The following is a 20,083-nucleotide window of genomic DNA, read 5'->3' on the forward strand; positions in this document are numbered from 1 at the left end:
AGTCTTAGCAGACACTACAATTAGGGAGGCTGATTCCATTCCTATTGGATAGTTTCTTTATCAATCAAATCAGGGTTCTTGTAGTCTTCTTTTTCCTAATAAACAACATTGATGCCTCAGTCTTGAAAAAGAACTCTTATCTGGGTTATTAGAATACCATCTTGTGCTGCCTAAGGAACAAGAAAATACATTGCTTTGTTATATTTTAACATGACTCTAAACTGCCTTTCCTACTCAGGCGTCTATTTTTTCTCTGACATATTCTTTTCCTAGAAAGACCAAGTCAGGTTGTTAGTAATATATAATTCAAGATGTATTACTCATTTCAAAAATGATGATTGCAGTCCTGTTCACTATAATCATTGCATTTAGGAGGGTAGTAGAGTGTGAATTTTCAATAGAGCAATTTATGATTCTTTACATTATCATCAGTTCTGACTGATTGTTTAGACTCTTTAGTCTGGTCACATGCTTAAGGTCACTTATGACTTGGGATGCAACTTGTCAGAGGCCCCAAAATTGAATGTCTGTATGTGTGTGTTACATAGAGGCTTCATTTCAAGTTTCAGTTAACATTAATTTTAGGACCAAGATTTGGAATGTTAGATTTTATGGTGGTTAAAATAAAAGTACTGTTTTAAATTTTTTTTATTGTATCTTTTTATATATTTTTATTTTACCTTTTTATATTGAATATTTTTATTTTACCTTTTTAGAAGGCTGTTTAGTCATTTTATTATGATCAGAAACTATCTGAGGTGTCTGTTTAAAGAATTCTTAGATTGTGTACAAGTTGCTTAAATGTTTCAGCAATAAAGAGTAGATAATCTGTCATAGGGATACTTTGTTTTGTTTTGTATCTTATATCTTATATACAATTTAAAGGATTGCCTTTTACTTTTTGTAGTTTTTATGTCTTAGGCGACCAACATGTTACGTTCTTCAGCATTTCTTGATAGGTTATATGTATGATTTGAGGTTTTGTTATTACAAAACGTGTATTTTGATGTAAGTAATGGAATAAGTGGCACAGTGACTAGAACACTAGTTCTGGAATCAGGAGGACCCAAGTTCAAATCTAGCCTCAGATACTAGCCTGTGACCTTGGCCAAGTCACTTAACCCCATTTGCCCTCCAAAAAGCAAAAAAAAAAGTTAAGGAATAAGGAGATTGATACTGGTAAAAGAAACTTTATATTCAGAAGTCATCTTTTAAGTGCAAAAAGCTTCCTATTTAAGAGCTAGGGTATTTGGCAAATTACTTTTTTTAATGTCCTGCTTAGAAAAGCATGTTCTACCTTAGGCAGTTGATGTGTATTTATAGAAATGGATTTTTCTAGTGTCACTTCCTCTGAATGTATTAATTTCATTTCTAGATAAAACCATCTGAGAAAAATCTCATACTTGGGGGAAATGGTTGTTAGTACTGTCCTTCTACCTATATAATAGCAAGTAAAAAAGTTTTGTCTTAGACATTATTAGCAGTACCTCAAGAACTTCTCCATAACAGTTGAATCCAATTATAATAGCTTCTCTGGCATTTGATAGCTCATATATTGCTCCTCTTCTTTTCTGAAAAGTCAACATTGCCATTTTGGTGAAGCAGATTAAATCTTATAAGTATTCTTCATTTTTACATGAATCAGGAAGCTGTTTGCTGTCTTAAACATAGAAAAGTAGAAAGTAGCCTACACCTTTCCAAAACCATGCTGTTGTCCTGTTATTCTTAAAACTTACTGCCAAAGAGCCTATTACACACAGCTATTGTATGAAAATAATATTGAGGATACTTTGTAGGATTTCTGTTTAATTAGAGTTACAAGTGCTTAGTCTACACATAGGATTGGATGTTACTCAAAAAATTTCTTACAGCCTGAAACTTTGTGTAATTGTGGAAATATCTGTTAACTTTTTGCCACATTTGTTTTCTAAACTATTTCTAAATGTCTATTATCGTATGGTGTGCTTAAATAATCGTTGCCTAATTGGAAAGGTAAACAATCAAAATTATTCCTTTCTTGTAGATTAAGTGCGATAATTTAGCTACTCATTTTCATGATGTTTTGTTAACTTCAAAGAATTATGTCTTCTGAAAGATTATATCTTTTTCTAAGTTTTATTTTTATTCCCATTGTTTTTTGACATTAATAATTTCCCAGTGTACCTTATTCCCCACTGCCTTTCCTTGTGACAAAGAAAAGCTATTGAGCTAATTTGACCGACGTAGTAACTAGTCTACCCTCTCTAAGGAGAGGAGGGAAATGGCTTTCATTATCTAGCATTAGAGATACATTTTTAATATTGGAAGTTGAAAATGCATGCAGTTATTTCAGTGCTCTTTATTGTTTCCTGTATTCTTTGATGGTTTTTGTTTATTACTTGTTAAGTCTCTCATAAATCACATTGCTTCTGCTTAAATGGCACTTTGCAGTTCTTTATACATACGAAGTGTTTCATAATTGCTTTTGTAAGAACAGTAACATTTTTTGTTGTAGAATAAAATACCACTTCTGTAAATTGTGATTTCATTTTTTTTTAGTAGAAGCATTAATTATTTCAAGGGTAGGTGACCTTGCAGATAATAACCTAGAGTACTGGAGAAGAACACCTATACAATTAATCACAATTTTTCTGAATGAGTGAACTTAGGTCAGAAATATGTGAAACATATTTGAGTGCTCACTTTTTGCTTTCAAAATAGCATCACTCTAGAGACATCCTTAGTAATTTCTGGACATTGTTTTTTTTTTAATTTCACTTATTATTATTAAATGTGGGTCACTGCATGAAGATCTCATGGAAATATGTATTATTTTGTCTTTTTATATGAATACACCTTAATTATAGCAGCTTTGAGTTATTTAACAACAATTTTTAGTAGCTAGTGTAATCTTTCATATGTAAGCAAATCTTGCCTTACAGATTTGAGGCCCTGAAAATTAAGAAAGTACTGTTGAGTAATTTTTAATATTATACCTGATCTTTCCTGAAAATGAGTAAATTTGCTTTCTTTTGGGAGAAGTTAGCCTACTTCCAGAAATGAACAGTTTACTTCTTTCTGGTCAGTTTGCTGTTTCTGTTTTCACTTTTCATTCTGTCCTTCTGGGTGGATATTTTAATCCATAGACAAATTAGTTCAAAGGACCTTATGCTGTGAACTTTTCTTCATTATTTCACTTCCTTCAGGGTATTCTCATTCTACTACATTTCTGTCAGTTACCACCTTCTTCAATCATCAGTGTTAGGATGGAGCATTTTCAAAGCATCTTACAACGGGAAAAAAGGGGCCATTGTGTCAAACTTGAGTGATGGCTTAGTAACCATCCAATACTGGCTCCTCTGTCTCTCCTAATCCGCAGACCCAGAGGACAAATTCATAGCAGAAGTGGCCTCTTTCTCAGTCATGTCTGACTATCTGTCACCTGGAATAATACTGGATGGACCTCCTGACTTCAGCAAAGGCTCCTAAGACACAGGCTACTGAGGTAAGCACTGGCCCTCAGGATGATACCTCCAACTTAACTGCTCCAAAATGGGGCACTGATTCTCTTCTAAAAGGAGTCTCTGGAGGTATAAAAATTATTTGAGTATATCAACCTATTCTCTCTACTATCTTTCTTCATTAGGTACTTAAGTCAGTTTCGTGCTCTCTCTTTAAGTCCCTCTCCACAAATAACTGAGCCCCACATTGACTATTAAATATACATGAATTTCTTAAAAGATCACTTAAAGTTATTCTTTCCTTATTCTTGGAATATGAAGCTTAACAAAATTTCTTAGGACTTTTCTCATCAGAAATAAATCCTTTAAAGACTTTATTTTATTGCTTTAATTTTTTATTTCTTCATTTTTTCTTTTGAAACAACATGTTTGACTTAGCAGACTATATTCTTTTTTGAGTTTTTCCTTCATCCTTCTTACTTCAACTAACTCAGGCTATTTTCTAGCATAGTTACAAACTGATTCTCAATTAGTATTAAAGAAGCTGCTTCTTATTCTTGTTCTTTTGTTCACTTAAAGCTTTATTAGCCCTTTATCCTTGCATTTATAAGTGAGCAAGAAATACTAGAGGATGTGCTTTCTGACTTCAAAAATAAAAAAAAATATATTTGTAGAGAAATTTACCTCAGACAGTTATCTGTATATTGACAAAATTAGGCATAAAGAAAAATCTTATATTCCACTATATTTTCTTCCTTTAGGAACTATCTTCTGTATTTTACTCATCTCCTCTAGGTTATATAAAGGGAAAGGAGCCTCCATGACAGAATTCTTCACGTTTGTTTTCAGTGACAAAGATGATAAGAACTGACTATAGTTTGTAGCTGTGAGGTTGTACAGGATTCATAGAGGTAGAAAATAATGCTCTTTTGTATTTAAAAGAAAGTTACACAAGACAAGCCATAACTGGAAGTCACCAGTCACTCCAGTTAATTGGTTTGAGGCCTGTAAGTCAATTCATCTGAGTTTTACATGCCCATATTTGTCATTATTGAAAAATTGATATCTGTTTTTAATATGGAAGTTAGCAGCACAAGCAAAATATTAATGGTCAACATACATATTAAATTTTGTATTCCTTTTCTGACTCTACTAGTTTTATTAGAATTATAAAGTTATAGGATCATAGGATTATAGATTTAGAGTTGGGAGGGACCTTAGAAAACCTCATTTCCAGCCTTCTCGTTTCACAGATGAGGAAACTGAGGCCCAAAGAGGGAAAGTGACATACCCAGGGTCTCAGCTAGTAAGTACCTGAGGGAGGACTTAAATTCAGGTCTTTCAGATTACAAGTCCAGCGCTACATTCACTGCACTACCTAACTACTCATCTCAAAGAATGTTTAAGACTTTCTATCATTTAGGCAATAGTTACTACAGTTACTTATATAAGTATTGTGCATTTTCTCTTTAAACAAAAAATAATAGCTGTTTGCCTAACTTTGCATAATTAAAATGGTCACATTACTATATGTGTAATTATTACTGAAAAGGCTTAGAATATATGCAGTTTGAAAGTCAATGTATTCTTTAGAATTATGGACATTTACACATAAATTGTATTTAGGAACTGGTTTACTCTTGAGAAGCCTGTAGTTTCTGCATATTGGGAATGCTAGTCTAGAAGTTCCTAGAAAATGAATTATTCAGCATTGCTATTTTTTATTGGACTTTGACTTCCACTATTAGACATATTCTTTTTATAGTATTTAAGCCTTTTAAAAGAAACTTTTACTAATGATAGTTGATTTGTTGGTAGAGAAAGGTAATTATAATTCTCAAATTTATCTGTATTTATTGGCATTTGACTGAGTAAGACATTTAACACTAGTGCCATAAACTTTTTAGTTGAATAATTTGATCACTATGTTGTGAAAAGGGATACCTAGCTACTCTTGGTTCTTGACTTCATTTCTTCTTATGATTATTAGCTATTACCTAAGGCTCAGGACTTGCTAGCTTGCTCTTCTGTTCTATAGGATGGCCCTTGGAGGTTTCATTTATCCACTTTTGGATCTGTACCTTTGACCCTAATTTGAACTACAGTGCTATATCTCTAATTGCCTTCTAGATATCACCACTGTCACTTCAAATTCAACATGTCCAAACTGAAAGGAAACATAATTCCTCCACAGCTGGTTCCCTCTGAACTTGCCAGTTTTTGTCAGTTACTTAAATTTGAAACTTACTTGTCTTTGATTCCAGCCAGCCAGTAACCAAGTCATGTCAGTTCTTTCTAAAGAATGTTTCTTGGACCCATTCCTTCCTTTCTAGTCTTGTTGTAATTCACCTGATGCCAGTCCAGACTCTCATTTTCACAAAGCTCAGTGATTATAACAGTCATGAAATTGGTCTTTTAACTTCCAGTCTCTCCTTCTTTACTTACATATCATTACCGGATAAAACTTTATAAAGTGCCACATTGCCCATAATAGCTAACATTTCTATAGCGCTGTAAGATTTTCAGTACTCTATACATAAATGATCTTTATTTGATAACACGCCATACACTACTTGAAAATCCTCAGTGGTTTCTCATTGTCTACAGATAAAGTCTGAACTCCTTAGTGTGGATTTATAATACACAATGTTCTGTTTAGCATATACCTGTGTCCCTATGTACCTTTCCAGCCTTACCACTTATTACATGCCATTATACAGATGCTCTCATTTAAACTGGCATGCTTATTTGCTTATACTGTCATCCCTGCCTAGAATACCTTTTTCCTTTCTCAGTGCTTGTCCTTCCTTTGAGACAGAGTAATAATGATAATGATGATGGCCAATGTTTAGATAGCCTTTTAAGGTTTTCAAAGTGTTCTACTTGTTATTTCATTTTATCCTCACAGAAACCCCATGAGATATGTATTATTAATACCCATTTTTCACATGAAGAAATTGAGGCTTAGAGAAGTTAAGTCACTTGCCAAGGTCAAACAATAATTGGCTAGGGCAGGATTTGACCTCAGGTCTTCCAGTTCACAAAAGAACTATAGAATGTCATCTGTACCATTAGTATATGTTGCCTAGTATTCCTGTTTATTTTTTAATATATAGGTCCCCCTCCTCACTTTGCTTTGCCAGCACATACCCCAGGGTTTGGTGTAGGGACTAAAATCAATTTGTTTTGGTAATGATGATTTTGCTTGGTACTATTCCTAATAGCTCCAGTAGTGAAAAGACTCAAAGAAATAAAATAAAATTACCTTTAACTCCTCCTTGTCCTTAAAGTTCCACACTCTACCTCTCTACAGTCCCATTCTCAGCCCCTATTCCCCCCTCCCGCCCCCGCTCCCTTTCCTTCCCTCATACATAATTTTGTGAGTCCCTGCATTTTACCACTTCTTTGTGAGGAATGACTTTCAGATTCAAGCTTCTCACTCTACAGCCAGAATCACCACCTCACTCAAATCCTGGAAAACTTGTGCTTCAATCCCAATAGTCTTGATATCCTTGGCATTCCATTCTTTTCTGCATATCTCTTAACAGATTGTCCTAAAATGAAATCTTTATCATTTCGCTATTAGGCTCAAAAGCCAGTGGTGATTCCCTCTTTCCTAAATCTAGGCATCTCTTCTGACATCACCTGTCTTCATTTTGATAAAACTTTTTCTCTGTCCAGCCTCATCTCTCACAATTTCCTAATGAAAGCCACTTGTTTTTTGTCAGGCTTCTCTCTTTATCACCATTGATCAAAGCTTAAGATTTCCCTTAGTTGGAATTTCTTCAACACTTAATGAAACAATATGTACTTTGCTCTTATTTATTGAATTGATACTGTTTGCCTATAGAATGTGACACACAGTATAGTTATGGGAGCATTCAGGGAAAGAGAAAATATAGCCCCTTGCTCTCAAGCAGCGAGTAGAGAGATGGACACATACACAAATCAGTACTTTCAACTAGGTACAAGCAAAATATTGTGAGAGTTCAGAGGATGAAAAACTTACTTGCAATTAAAAGAGCTTTGTGGGAGGAGGTGGTATTTAAGGTGAGTCTTAGGTGGAGCTAGGAGAAAGAATAGTCTAGGTAGAAAAAATTATATGAGCAAAGACATTTAGTGCAAGATGTGTTTGGTGAGTAGTCAGTGTCAGTTTTGGTAAGAGGGCCTGTAGGGGAGTGGTGGGACATAAGGCTAGAAGAGTTAGGGCCAGTTTATGAAGTACGTGGAATTCTTGGTTTGTTTTTTTTTTTTTTCCCACTGGGGACCAGGGAAACATTGAAGGCTTCTGAGCAAGAAAACGTCAGGATTATGACTTTAGAAATTTTGATTTGGCAAAAGATATCTAGTTTTTCAGATTTATTTCATATCACTCCCCAACACGCACTCTGTATTCCAGCAAAACTGGACTGTTTGCTGTTCCCAGAATTCAAAACATTTCCATCTCCCACCTCCATCCCTTTGTATAGCCTGTACCTCATACCTGAAATGCACTTCTGCTCCATAGACTCCTTAGTTTCCTTCCTCTTCCTATTAGAAGCCTTTCTTGATTCCTCTAATTGTTAGTGGATATAATATCTACCTCACATTATTTATTTGTAACATGTTGTGCTCCTTAGTAAAATCAGTGTCAGTAAACATTAAGCTCCTACTATGTGCCAAGATCATTACTTAGACCTGGGGATACAAAAAGAGGCATAAGACAGTACCTGCTCTCAAGGAGTTTATAATGGGGCAGGGGGAGGCAAAGTGCAAACAAATATACAAAGCAAGCTATATATGGGATAGGCATTGGAATTAATGGGGTTTGGGGAAGGCTTCCTGTAGAAGATGGGATTTTAATTGGAGAAGCCAAAGAGGTCGATTGTCAGGAACAAGTAGGGAGGATGTTTCAGACACTGGGAACAGCCAGAGAAAATGCCTAGAGTCAAGAGATGGAGTGTCTTGTTTGTGGAACAACTAGGAGTCCAGCGTCACTGGATCATAGGATCCGTGTTGGAGAGTAAGGTCTAAGTTGACTGTATAGATAGGAGGAAGGCTAGGTTATAAAGGGCTTTGAATGCCAAACACAACATTTTGTATTTCCTCCTGGGGGCAGTAGGGAGCTACTAGAGTTTATTGAAAGGGGGGTGTGACATGGTCAGACCTGTGCTTCAGGAAAATCACTTGTTGACTGAAAGAAGGATGGATTGTAGTGGGGGAGACTTGAGGCAGGCCAATTCTCCCAGCATATAGTGTGATAGTCCAGTGTGAAGTGACAAGGTACTGCATTAGAGTGGGGGCAGTGTCAGAGGAGAGAAGGGACCTGTGCACAAGATGTTGCAGAGGTTGCAGAGGTGACATCAATAGGCCTTGTAAATTCTATGAGCACCAAGACCATTGTTTCATTTTGCCTTGGTATTCCCAGCCCCTAACACACTGCCTTACTGGCAAGTATGTAATTTAAAAAACAAAAAAACTAATGAGTTAGATTCTTTCCAGTCTATGCTCAAAGACCTCAGATGAAGCAGAACCTACCCTCTCCCAAGGTATGTGATTCTGTGTTTGGTTTACTCTTGTTGTTGGAAGTTTCTCTTTACATCGAATTGAAATCTACCTTTTTTCCCTCCTAGTTCCTGCCTTCTGGGTCTGAGCAGAACAAGTCTAATTCCTCTTCTTCATAATAGCCCTTCAAGTCCTTGAAGTCAGCTATCTTCTCCAAGTTCAGCATCCCTCTTTCCTCTTAATTGAGTCTCATGTGGCTTTATCTCAGGGCCCTTCACCATCTTGGTTGCACTCCTTTGCATTCTCTCCAGCTTGTCATTGTCTTTTCTAAAGTGTGGTAACAAGATTTGAACTCAGAATTACAAGTTGTGGTCTGACCAAGGTAAGATATAGTCCATCTCCTGGAGATGGCCTAGACATCTCAGTGCAGAGAACAAAGAGAGCCAGCCTGAGAGCCAGGAAGGCCTGGGATCCAGGCCTGCCTTGGACACATCTTGACTGTGAGATCCTGTGCAGATTTCTCAGGATTTAAGGTGCAGAGAAGTTGCTGTTTCTCTTCTCATTCTGGACACTCCCTCTCCTACTCCACATCTCATCCCATCACCTGTGCTTAGAAAGTTTTCTCACCTTGCTTTTGAATGGTTTCCCTGGCTTTTTAAAAGTTCAGCACAGGTCTTTCCCATTCCCACTAATTGCTAACGTCTTCCTTTCTGTGATGACCTTCCAGTCTCTCTGTGTACACCTTCTAGGCACCTTGCTATTCTCATGTTTGCCTCCCCGTTAGGAGTTGAACTCCTGCATCTTAGGGGCTGACTTTGCTTTTCTTTTTTATTCCCTGATCTTAGCACAAGTGACAGGCAGGTAGTGAGGGTTGGCTGACTGACCTGTATTAGAACATGGAAGTTTTCTCATCTGAGAGCTCCCAGTGTCATTGAAATCATAGTTCTACTTTCCTTTCCAAGATGCCATCGCCTTTTGGTTTATAGTGTATTTTCAGCCTACTAAAATCTCTAAATCTTTTTCAGATAAACTGTTGACTTCCGTAGTTATTTATTTACATTGAAATCTAAGTGCAGGACTTTATAATTTATCTCACTTAATTTTATTTTATTAGATTCAGCCCCATATTTTAGCCTAATCTCTCCTTCATTGCTCTGCCATATAAAAATTTTATAAGCATTACACCTTTATCTTTATCCAAGTCATTGATAAAAAAAAAATGTTAAAACAGAATAAGATCAAGCACAGCGCCTGGGAAAAGTTCTCTTCACTTTTTTCCAAGTTGAAGTCAGACCATCAACCTCTTTGGACATGTCCTTCCAACCAGCTTTTAGCCAACCTACCACTGTAGTATCAATTCCCTCTTATCCATTGCATGAATATTCAGATACTGTGAAATGGTCCATGAGGTTGGTCTACAGTGACCTGTTTTTGACCATGATGAGACTTGATGATCACAGCTTCCATTTCTTGGTCTTTACAAATATATATATATTTGCTTTTTTTGGAGGGCAATTGGGGTTAAGTAACTTGCCCAAGGTTACATGGCTAGTTTCTGTGTGTGTGTGTGGGGGGGGGGTTGTTAAGTGTCTAAGGATGGAACTGACCTTGGGTCCTCCTGACTCTGGGGCCAGCGCTTTACTCATTGCGCCACCTAGACGTCCTGGTCTTTACTAATATTTTTAAAAATTTTACTAGGAATTGAAGTCAGATTTCTGGCCTATAATTTGCAGCTTCTATTCTCTTTCTTTTTAAAAAATTGAGATAATACTTGCCCTTCTCTATTCCTTTGGCACTTCAGTTTCATCCATCACATCTACCTGTTCTTTCAGCAACCTAGGAAGTATAGTTCATTCAGACTTGGTGAACTGAATCTATCAAGGACACCTAGGTGTTCTCTTTCTATTACCTTACCTTGGACATCATCTTCCAGTTATTAGGTATTATTTTTATTCTTTCCTTTCTAGGCCAAAGATCATTTTCCATGCCAGAGAAAACAGGAGCAACCTAAGTAAGAATCAAGCAGCTGTACGTTTTCATCATCTCATCTACTCTTAACAACAGTTTTGTATCCCCTGAGGCATCTAGGTGGTCCAGTAGATAGTACACTGGGCCTGGAGTCAGAAAGATCTAAATTCAAAGCCTTTATTAACTCCATGACCCTGGGCAAGTAGGTTAAACTCTCTTGGCCAGAGTTTCTTTAACTGTAAAATGGGAATTATAGCACCTTCCTCCTAGGGTTGTTGAGGGGATCAAATGAGATAATATTTTTAGAGAGCTTAGCAGAGTGCTTGGCACTTTGCTATATAGGTGCTATATAAATGCTTATTCCTTTCTCCCTTCCCCTTGTTTGAGTGGATATGACCAATCAGTGCTTTATGAGCAAGTGAATATATTTTTGACATTTTTTAGATTGGTCCTTAGCTTTTATTTGGCCCTCTCTAATTTTAAACTGATTAGACTACTTTTAACCACCAGGCAGTTTCTCTTCTGCTTTTCTCCAACCTCCTCTCTGCTACCTCCCAAGATGTCCATTCTTCATTCTAATAATTAGTGATGCAGTATGAAAATTTGATTTTGTACCTATCCTGATGTTAAATTGAGTTATAACCAAAATACAATATTTGGACAGAGTTTGACATTTTAAAATTTTAGCACCAATGTCTCTATTCCTCTTGGTGTTTTTACAGTACTTTTTTCTACTTTTTGAAATTTTTAAGGAATCCTAATTACCATTCTGTTTATTAAAAATTAGCACACGCAGCAGTATATTTAAAAATTTGTTCATTGATCAAATTGGATTTATATCAGTGATACAAGAATAGTACGAAATTACAAAACGTTAACATAATCATTTTGTAACTGACTTCTTAGACTTCCCACTCCAATTTGCTGTAGAGATATCACACTCTAGAACCAGAGACAAACTTTGCCCCAGAATTCACTAGTTTAGTGATGTCTTCTTGAACTTACCTTTGGAGGCTTCTGAGGAGTGAAGGCTAGAATACCAGTCACCTTGAGCTACTGGGAACAGCAGCAGGCGGGGTTGAGTGGTGTATGCATTTTAAATGCCTACTATTCCCCTGTGCTCCCCTGTAAGATTGATGGGCTATTGTGGCAGCCAGAAAGATGACTGAAAGTGAGAGCTGGTAAGAATGCATACCCCAGTACTGGGTAAATCCCTAAGTGCCTTCAAGCAGGGTTCCATAATAATTCATACATATGTGTGTGTGTGTATATATAAATTTATGTGTTTATATATAACATGTATGCGTATATATTGAAATAAATATACACACAGATATACCCTTTAGGTCAATGGATAAGTACTCGAGGCAAACTTAAGCTGATTAAAGACTAGACTTTCCTAGATTGTTTATACTCCACGGGACAATTCTGTTATGAGTAAAGTTCCTGTCTATCCCTTAGGCACTAGAGCTTTTCCTTCACCTCTTTAATATGAAACACCCATTCTTGCTATACTGTTAAAAACAGAACCATGCCAAACTACATGATTATAGTTAGACAAAAAGCCTTTGACAAAGCACAACTTTCATTTGTGGGGGTGAGGGAAGAGAACCCCCCCCTACAAAGTTTTGTAATAGAAAAATTATTAAATATAATACACATATATACTCACATTATAAGTGGCTGAGGAACACTAGAAGCAGGAAAGTAAGAAAAATAAAGTAAAGGTAAAAACATAGGCAAAGACTATCCCTATTTGCTGACACGGTTTACTTAAAAATCCCCAAAGAGTAAGAAAAGAAATTGAGAAAACTTCAGTAAAGAGCAGGGTGCAAAATAAACTCACACAATCAACAGTGTTTCTATATGACAATACAGAATCTAAGAAGAAATGAGAAGTCCCGTTCAGAATGACTACCAAAAGCACAAGATATCTGGGAGACAGTCTCCCAAATGCATAAGGTTTTAGAGATTCACTTTAAAATACTCTAGAAAATAAAATAATGGCTTGCATTTTGAAACATTCAGTGCTCCTGGCTTGGCCACACTAGTATAATAAAATTGATGCTACCCAAATTAATTTACAGATTAAATGCTATAACAGTTGTGGTCCTGAGGAGATGCTTTATAGAGCTAGACAAACTAATAATATCCATTTAGAGGGATACAAGTTTTACAGTCTGAAAGGAAATAAGGAAAAGAAATTAAAATGAAGAGAGGAATAGAACTTCTAAACTTTCACATTATATTTTAAAGCAGTAGTTAATCAAAGACTTGATAGTATGCTAAAAAAAATAGTAAAATACATCAGTATAACAGACTAAATATGAAAGAATCAGAAACATTTTAACTCAGTATCCTAGCTTTCAATAAAATTATAAATATTAGTAACTTGGGCAAGTACTTCCTATTTGACAAGAACTGCTGGGAAAACTGGAAGGCAGTTTGGCAGATATTAGGTTTAAACTAATAACTTACATCATGTATAACAGTAATCTCAAAATCTTTACATAACCTGCATATTCAAGGTCACATCATAGAAAATACAGAAGAAAATTAATTCAGGTGCCTTTTGTATTATGACTGGGGTGAGAACTCTTACCTAAACAAGGACTTGAGCCAGTCACAAAAGTTAAAATAAATAATGCTGATCACTTGAAGTTGAAAAGCTTTTGCATAAACAAAATCAGTGACATTAGGATAAGAAGCTATCAACTGAAGAAAAAAATTTTGCATTAAATAGCTCTGATAAAGGCCTGATATCCAAGATATGTATATATGAAACTAACAGATATGTAGCCCAAGATCAATTCCCCAATAAACAGTCAGAAGATATAAACAATTCTCAAAATAATTTCAGACTGTTAATAACTATATGAAAACTGACCAAATAACTAATAACAAGAGCGTTCCAATCAAAAGAAGTCAGGTTTCATCTCACACCCAGCAAACTGACCAAGATAATAATATAGAGAAGAAAATAAGCATTTAATGAATGCCTACTATGTACCAGGTACTGTGCTAATAATTTTACAAATATTTATCTCATTTGATCCTCACAACAACCTTTGAGGGTAAGTGATATGATCCTCATTTTGTAGTTGAAGAAACTTAGGTAGACAGAGGTTAAGTGTCTGTAACCATAGAACGTAAGTCTTTCTGACTCCAGGTGCTTTATCCATTATGCCACCTAGCTGCTTCAGTATTGGAATATTCAACATTGAAGAGGTTATGGAAAGACAGGAACACTATTATATTATTCTTGGTGCTGTTGAATTAGTCCAAACATTCAGGAAAGCAATTTTGAATTATACTGAGAAAGTAAACGAAATATCCATACTTTCTGGTTTGGAGATCCCACTTTTACTTATAATACCTTGAGCATGTCAAAAATAGAAAGAAAAAAAAAAGCCCATATATACCAGCACTTTTCATAGTAGCAAAAAACTGGCCGGGGGGGGAAGGGGAGCGGAGGGAATGGTGGTGATGTATGTCCATCAAATGGGAAATGACTAAATAAATTGCTGCCCTCGTGCATCTTACTGTCTAGTAGAGTGGTGAAATACATATGCAAATAGGTATAATAAAATATAATACATGCTCAGTATAGAGTTAGAGTGTTATGTGTGCTTTGAGAAGGGAAAGATTTACCAATTAGACTAGGATTCTGAGAAGGCATTGTGGAGTAGGCAGCATTTGAGATGTTAAAGGATTAATAGGACTTGGGTAGACATGAAGGAGAACAGGAAAGGGAAACCATTAAAAGGAAATTTTGACACGTTTGAGGAACCGAAAGTAGTCCAATTTGGCTAGAACGTAAGATATGAGGATAGTAGTAGTATGAGATCATTCTGGAAAGGTTTAGGGGTATTAGATTATAAAGGACTTTGAATGCCTCACTAAGAAATTTTAACATTATTTGACAGATAATTATTTTCTCTGTGACCTTGGGTAAGACACTGAACCTCTCTGGCTTCTCAGTTTTCTCATCTGTAAAATAAGGGGCTTGGATTAAATGATCTTTTAGGGTCCTTTGCATATTTTAAATATTGTAAGTCTACAGTGGAGAGTCATTGAAGAGTTTTGAGCAGGAGTGATAATGATCAGATCTGTGCACAGTAATTGCTGATATTTTATAGAACTTTATGCTTATAGAGGCCTTTATATACATTGCTTCATGCAGCATTTTATTATTTTATTTTATAAAGAAGATTAATCTGTTAGTCATGTGAAGAAGCAATTAGAGGGCAGAGATAGAAAGATTGGAAGGTTGGTTTATATTGTTATTGCATAGTCTTCATTTCATAGGTGTACATAAATGTTTTATAAAAACCATAGAGAAATCCAAGCAAGTATATGTGGGTATCCATCAAAAAAGTATTATTACATATCCTTGGTTGATATTTTCATAAATTTGAACTGCATTCTTCTTTATCCTTGTTCAGTATAATTTCCATAGTTGGCAAGTCTTGAATATGTGTGAGGTTATTGCATGCAATCAATGAATTCAATGACGTAAATAACTTGAATTTTCCAAGAGCACCACCTCTCTCAGTATAGTTTTTAAACTTAGCTTTTCCACTGAGCAAAAGTAATTATCGAGGACCAATAATAATTACTCAAACATTTATAGTATTTTGACTACTATCCTCCACTACTTGGTTGATTGTTTATGATGTGGAGTAATCTGGGATCTAAAAGGATTCTCCTAGCAGAACAAACTTTGATAAGTCCTATTCTATTAAGTTATAGAGTAGCTACAATCTTTGTTGATAGCGGGAATATCTAAACTGACACATTTACAGATCTTTTCATTACTGAAGTGAAGTTCAATTTCTATCAGATATTTATAATTTACTCTGCTTTCTAAATTGAATGAGTTCTTCGAAAGTCAGCATGTAATTGCTTTGTACTGATATTTGAAATCATTTTCATTTTAAAGTCGTTAATAAAAATTGTCAGTCATTTAATGTAAAGAAGTTATGAGAAAACTGTTTCTTTCCAATAACGAATAATGTGGTGACTTTTGGAATACTAGAAACTTGGGCTATATAGGTTTAGAAATCTTACTGTCACAAACATAGTGAATGATATAGCCTTGATTTGGATCCAGATTTAGGTGTACTGCAATTTAGGGGGGAAAATGCATGCATGACTGCATTTAAGTTTAATCTTCATTGTTAACATTTTCTTATTCATTTTCTTAAGTATAGACAATGAAATAGTGATAAAATACAACAAGCTTCGAGGTGCATATGTAAAGCAGTTCTTAGAGGAATGATCACTTCTGTTAATAAAAGAGGAAAAAAAAGGATTAGTAACTTGACCATACAGTTAGAAAAACAACTAGAAAACCAATGAATAGTCCCGGAACAAACAACAAAGAGATTTTGAAAACTAAGTAAATAAAGAGAAATTAGATAAAAAAACAAAATTTAAAATTTAAAAAAAAATTTTGGAAAAAAATTTTTTTTAAGTACGATAAGAAAGCAGACAGTGAGTCTGTGCATTTCCAGGCATTCATAGAGGATAAAAGGGATTAAAAAATCATGATGCCTGGTAGATAAAGCCTAATTAAGATAGGAGCTGCCACATGACTTTGGCACAAGAAGAGGTGAGGTCTTCTCATTGTATTGAGACATTGAAGGCACATGTGTTATGTATGCATGCATGTATGCATGCAGCTAGTTTGGCACAGTGAATAGAGTGCCTGGCCTGGAGTCAGAAAGACTCATCTTTGTGAGTTCAAATTGACCTCAGACACTTACTAGCTGTGTGACTCTGGCAAGTCACTTAACCCTGTTTGCCTCTGTTTCCTCATCTGTAAAGTGAGAAGGAAATGGCAAACCATTCCATTTTCTTTGCCAAGAAAACCCCCAGTGGGGTCATGAAGAGTTGAAAACGACTCAGAAAATCTCATTGCATTGTGTGCAAGATTTGCAGAGTATTTTGTATGAAGTGTACAAGTACATATGTGTATATATATATATCAGCATGTATGTCAAATAAGAGTTGAGTAGTTCATCCTTCTTACTAACATCCATTATCATTATCCCAACATTCTGAGCAGCAGTACCGTCTTCTTCAGATTTCTTTCCCCCAACCCCATAGTTTTTTTAGTTTGTTTGGGCAACAAATGTATGTTTCACATATTCAAGATATTTCCTCCAAATAGTCTAAATTAATGAGCTCTTATAATAGCGTTGATTTCTTAATAATGCATACTGACCATATGTGTGGCAAAGGTCTTCATGCAAGGAAAATCTTAGGCATAAGCAATTTAGGATAAACATTCCAAGTAGCTCCTGTCACCTTAAGATATATAGGTACTTGTATTCAAATGAAATAATTCATATCTATGTAGCATTTTTTTAGTTTATAAAAACACAACAGTTCTGTGAGGTAGGTAGTATAAACGTTTCCATTTTACTGATGAAGAAACTGAGGCTCAGAGAGTTTTTGATTTCGCCACTAAAACTCAGCTAAAGTATTGGAGTCAAGTCTCAAAGCCACATCTTAGAACTGGACCTCTAGTGCTTTTTCCATTACATCACGATGCATTTATTAAACCCAGTGTTTTTATTTCTTCCGACTCAGGAAAACAAAGTTTTTTGACCAAACAAGGGATAGAGAGCATAAAAGAAAAAAAAATTTCAACTACATAAAAGTTTGAAAAACTTTTGCACAGACAATATCAGCATAGCTAAGATAAGAAGGGAAACTGTCAGTTGGAGGAAAAAAAAATCTTTGAATCAGATATCTCTTCTTAATGTGACTAATATCCATGATACACAATGAGAATTGCCATGTTGTTATTTGGCTAAGATTTAGGATATGAACAGTTTTCAGAAGAATTGTAAATCATTATCAGTATGAAACATTTTTCCAGTCACAACTGAAAAAAAGAAATGGAAATAACTCTCAAGTTTTGTTTCACATCCAGCAATTGGATAAAAATGACGGATGAAAAATAGTTAATTTTGGAGGGAATATGCATACCACAGAGAATGTGTATGAGCACACCAGCCTTACCAGCAGGGCTGTTTAATGGTGCAACCTTCTGAAAAAATACTTTGGAGTTACACAAGCCACTATACTTAATACACTTTGACCGAGACATCCTACTAATAGGCATATAGCTAGAGACAAAGAAAGACTCCATATATATCAAAATATTCATAGCTACTTTTTGTGGTAGGAAAAAAACTGGAAATGATAGATTCCTGTGGATTGGAGATTGGCTAAACAAATTTTGGCATATGAGCATAATGGAATATTATTGTACCATAAAAATTACAAACGTAAGATATTCAGAGAACTATGTAGAGATGTGCATGAACTTATGCAGTTAAGTAACCAGTAGAACAATATACATAATGACTGCAATAATACAGATGAACACTAAAAGCCAAACTGTGTATTTGTAATGATCAGTTGTGGCCTCAGAAAAGAGATGAAGAAGCACCTTCCTCTCAGTATGAAGAGGAGAAGCAGGAGACAGCTGTGGACACAGAATATTGCATGTATTGTCAGACTCGATTACTTTGATTTGCTTACCCATTTTTCTTTGTTACAAAGGTCTGAAGATGGGTAGGGCATATTCAGAAGCAACTCATGTAAAAAGATGCGTTAATAAAACTTGTTCAGAAGAAAAAGAAATTGGTTTGAAAAACGATTAATACTGCATATTTTACCTAACAGTTAAAATTGATTTTTAATAAGTTATCGTTAGTAAAATCTTTACAAATATCATTATTTTTGAAGAAAATGTACCTTTTTGTTTCTTTTCTCTTTAGTGGGCATTTGGAGTAACACTATGGGAACTAATGACTCTGGGCCAGACCCCATATGTGGATATTGACCCCTTTGAGATGGCTGCTTATCTAAAAGATGGCTACCGAATAGCTCAACCAATCAACTGCCCTGATGAATTGTAAGTTTCAGTATATTGGAAGAAATAAAAGTTCAGTTGTATTTCATTGACTAATATATATTTGTTATGAAATATAAAACCCTGATCAGAATTTTCCTAGTTAGTGAGAAAACTTCTGTTATGTAAATTATTTTTTATACTGAATTTGAGATTTTAGGAGACCATGATGCCTTTCAGATGACTGGGTTAAAGGCTAGAACAAATCCATTTATTTCTTAATGTACCTGATTTTAGCCTGAGAGAATAATTTACACAAAGTATCTTACTGAATATATGTGTATTGTTCCATTTATAACGATAGCTATATATTATTTGAAGGGCATTCCTAAAGGTTTCAATCAAAAACCATTATATATTAAGTGCAGATACACAGACATATACATATAAAATTTATTTCATACTTAATGGATTTTAAAAAATACTCGTATATCTGAACTCACTGTGTTCCAGTCATGTGGATATAATATGGTATATAAACTCCTTGAAAATAAGGATTATTTCATTCTTTACATTTGTATCTCTAGCACAATGTCTGGCTCATTGTTGGCATTTAGTAAATACTTGACTGATTGAAATGATATGAACGTTTTAAAGACATGAGTTAATACAAATTGCTCAGTCTTTAGCCTTTTAATCTTGAGAGGAAAGTTAACCATAAACTTGGGGAATATAATGTCTGTAACATTGTTATTTCACAAGGTACCCACCTTAAATATGAATTTGTGATCTCAGCTCACATTTAAAAAAAACATGTCTTCATATTTAAGTGGGTCAGTTAGGTAGCACAGTGGATAGAATGCCAGGCCTGGAGTCAGGAAGAACTGAGTTCAAATTTAGCCTCAGACACTAGTTCTGTGGCCCTGGGCAAGTCACTTCACCGTTTGCCTCCGTTTCCTCATATGCACAATGAACTGGAGAAGGAAACCACTCCAAAATTTCCAGTAGTTCCTTTTAAGCCCAGTTTTTGTGATCTTGAGTTTAAATCCTGGCTCTTATACTTTGTGATCCAAGGCTCAGTTTCTTCATTTTTCATTGATGGGTTAGCATAGATGACATCCAGGTATCCTTCCAGCTCTAAAAGCTGTGATTCCATTCTGCTAACCTGACTCATCATATTAATGCAGGTCAAAATAAGCAGAACCAAGTGAAAATAAATAACATGATGTAAATTGAAAGATTACTAAAAGGAATTTAAACTCTGATTAATTGGACAACTAATAAAGAACCCAAAGAATAGATTTTAAAGCATCTTCCCCCT

At 35.2% G+C, this 20,083-nt stretch overlaps 1 protein-coding gene across 2 annotated transcripts in view; it reads left to right on the top strand.

Moving 5' to 3' along the window:
- The window catches only part of RYK (receptor like tyrosine kinase), a 115,956-nt gene that overhangs the window by 89,980 nt on the left and 5,893 nt on the right, over positions 1 to 20,083 (top strand). For both annotated transcript variants that reach the window (XM_069108714.1, XM_069108715.1), the window contains exon 14: positions 18,689 to 18,825. In XM_069108714.1, coding sequence (XP_068964815.1) covers positions 18,689 to 18,825 — 137 coding nt within the window. The remainder of the gene's footprint in view (positions 1 to 18,688; positions 18,826 to 20,083) is intronic.

Source organism: Petaurus breviceps, unplaced genomic scaffold (assembly GCF_028583685.1).
Source record: "Petaurus breviceps papuanus isolate PSGF00001 unplaced genomic scaffold, PetGlider_PUasm1.0 90424, whole genome shotgun sequence".
NCBI classification, from domain to species: domain Eukaryota; kingdom Metazoa; phylum Chordata; class Mammalia; order Diprotodontia; family Petauridae; genus Petaurus; species Petaurus breviceps.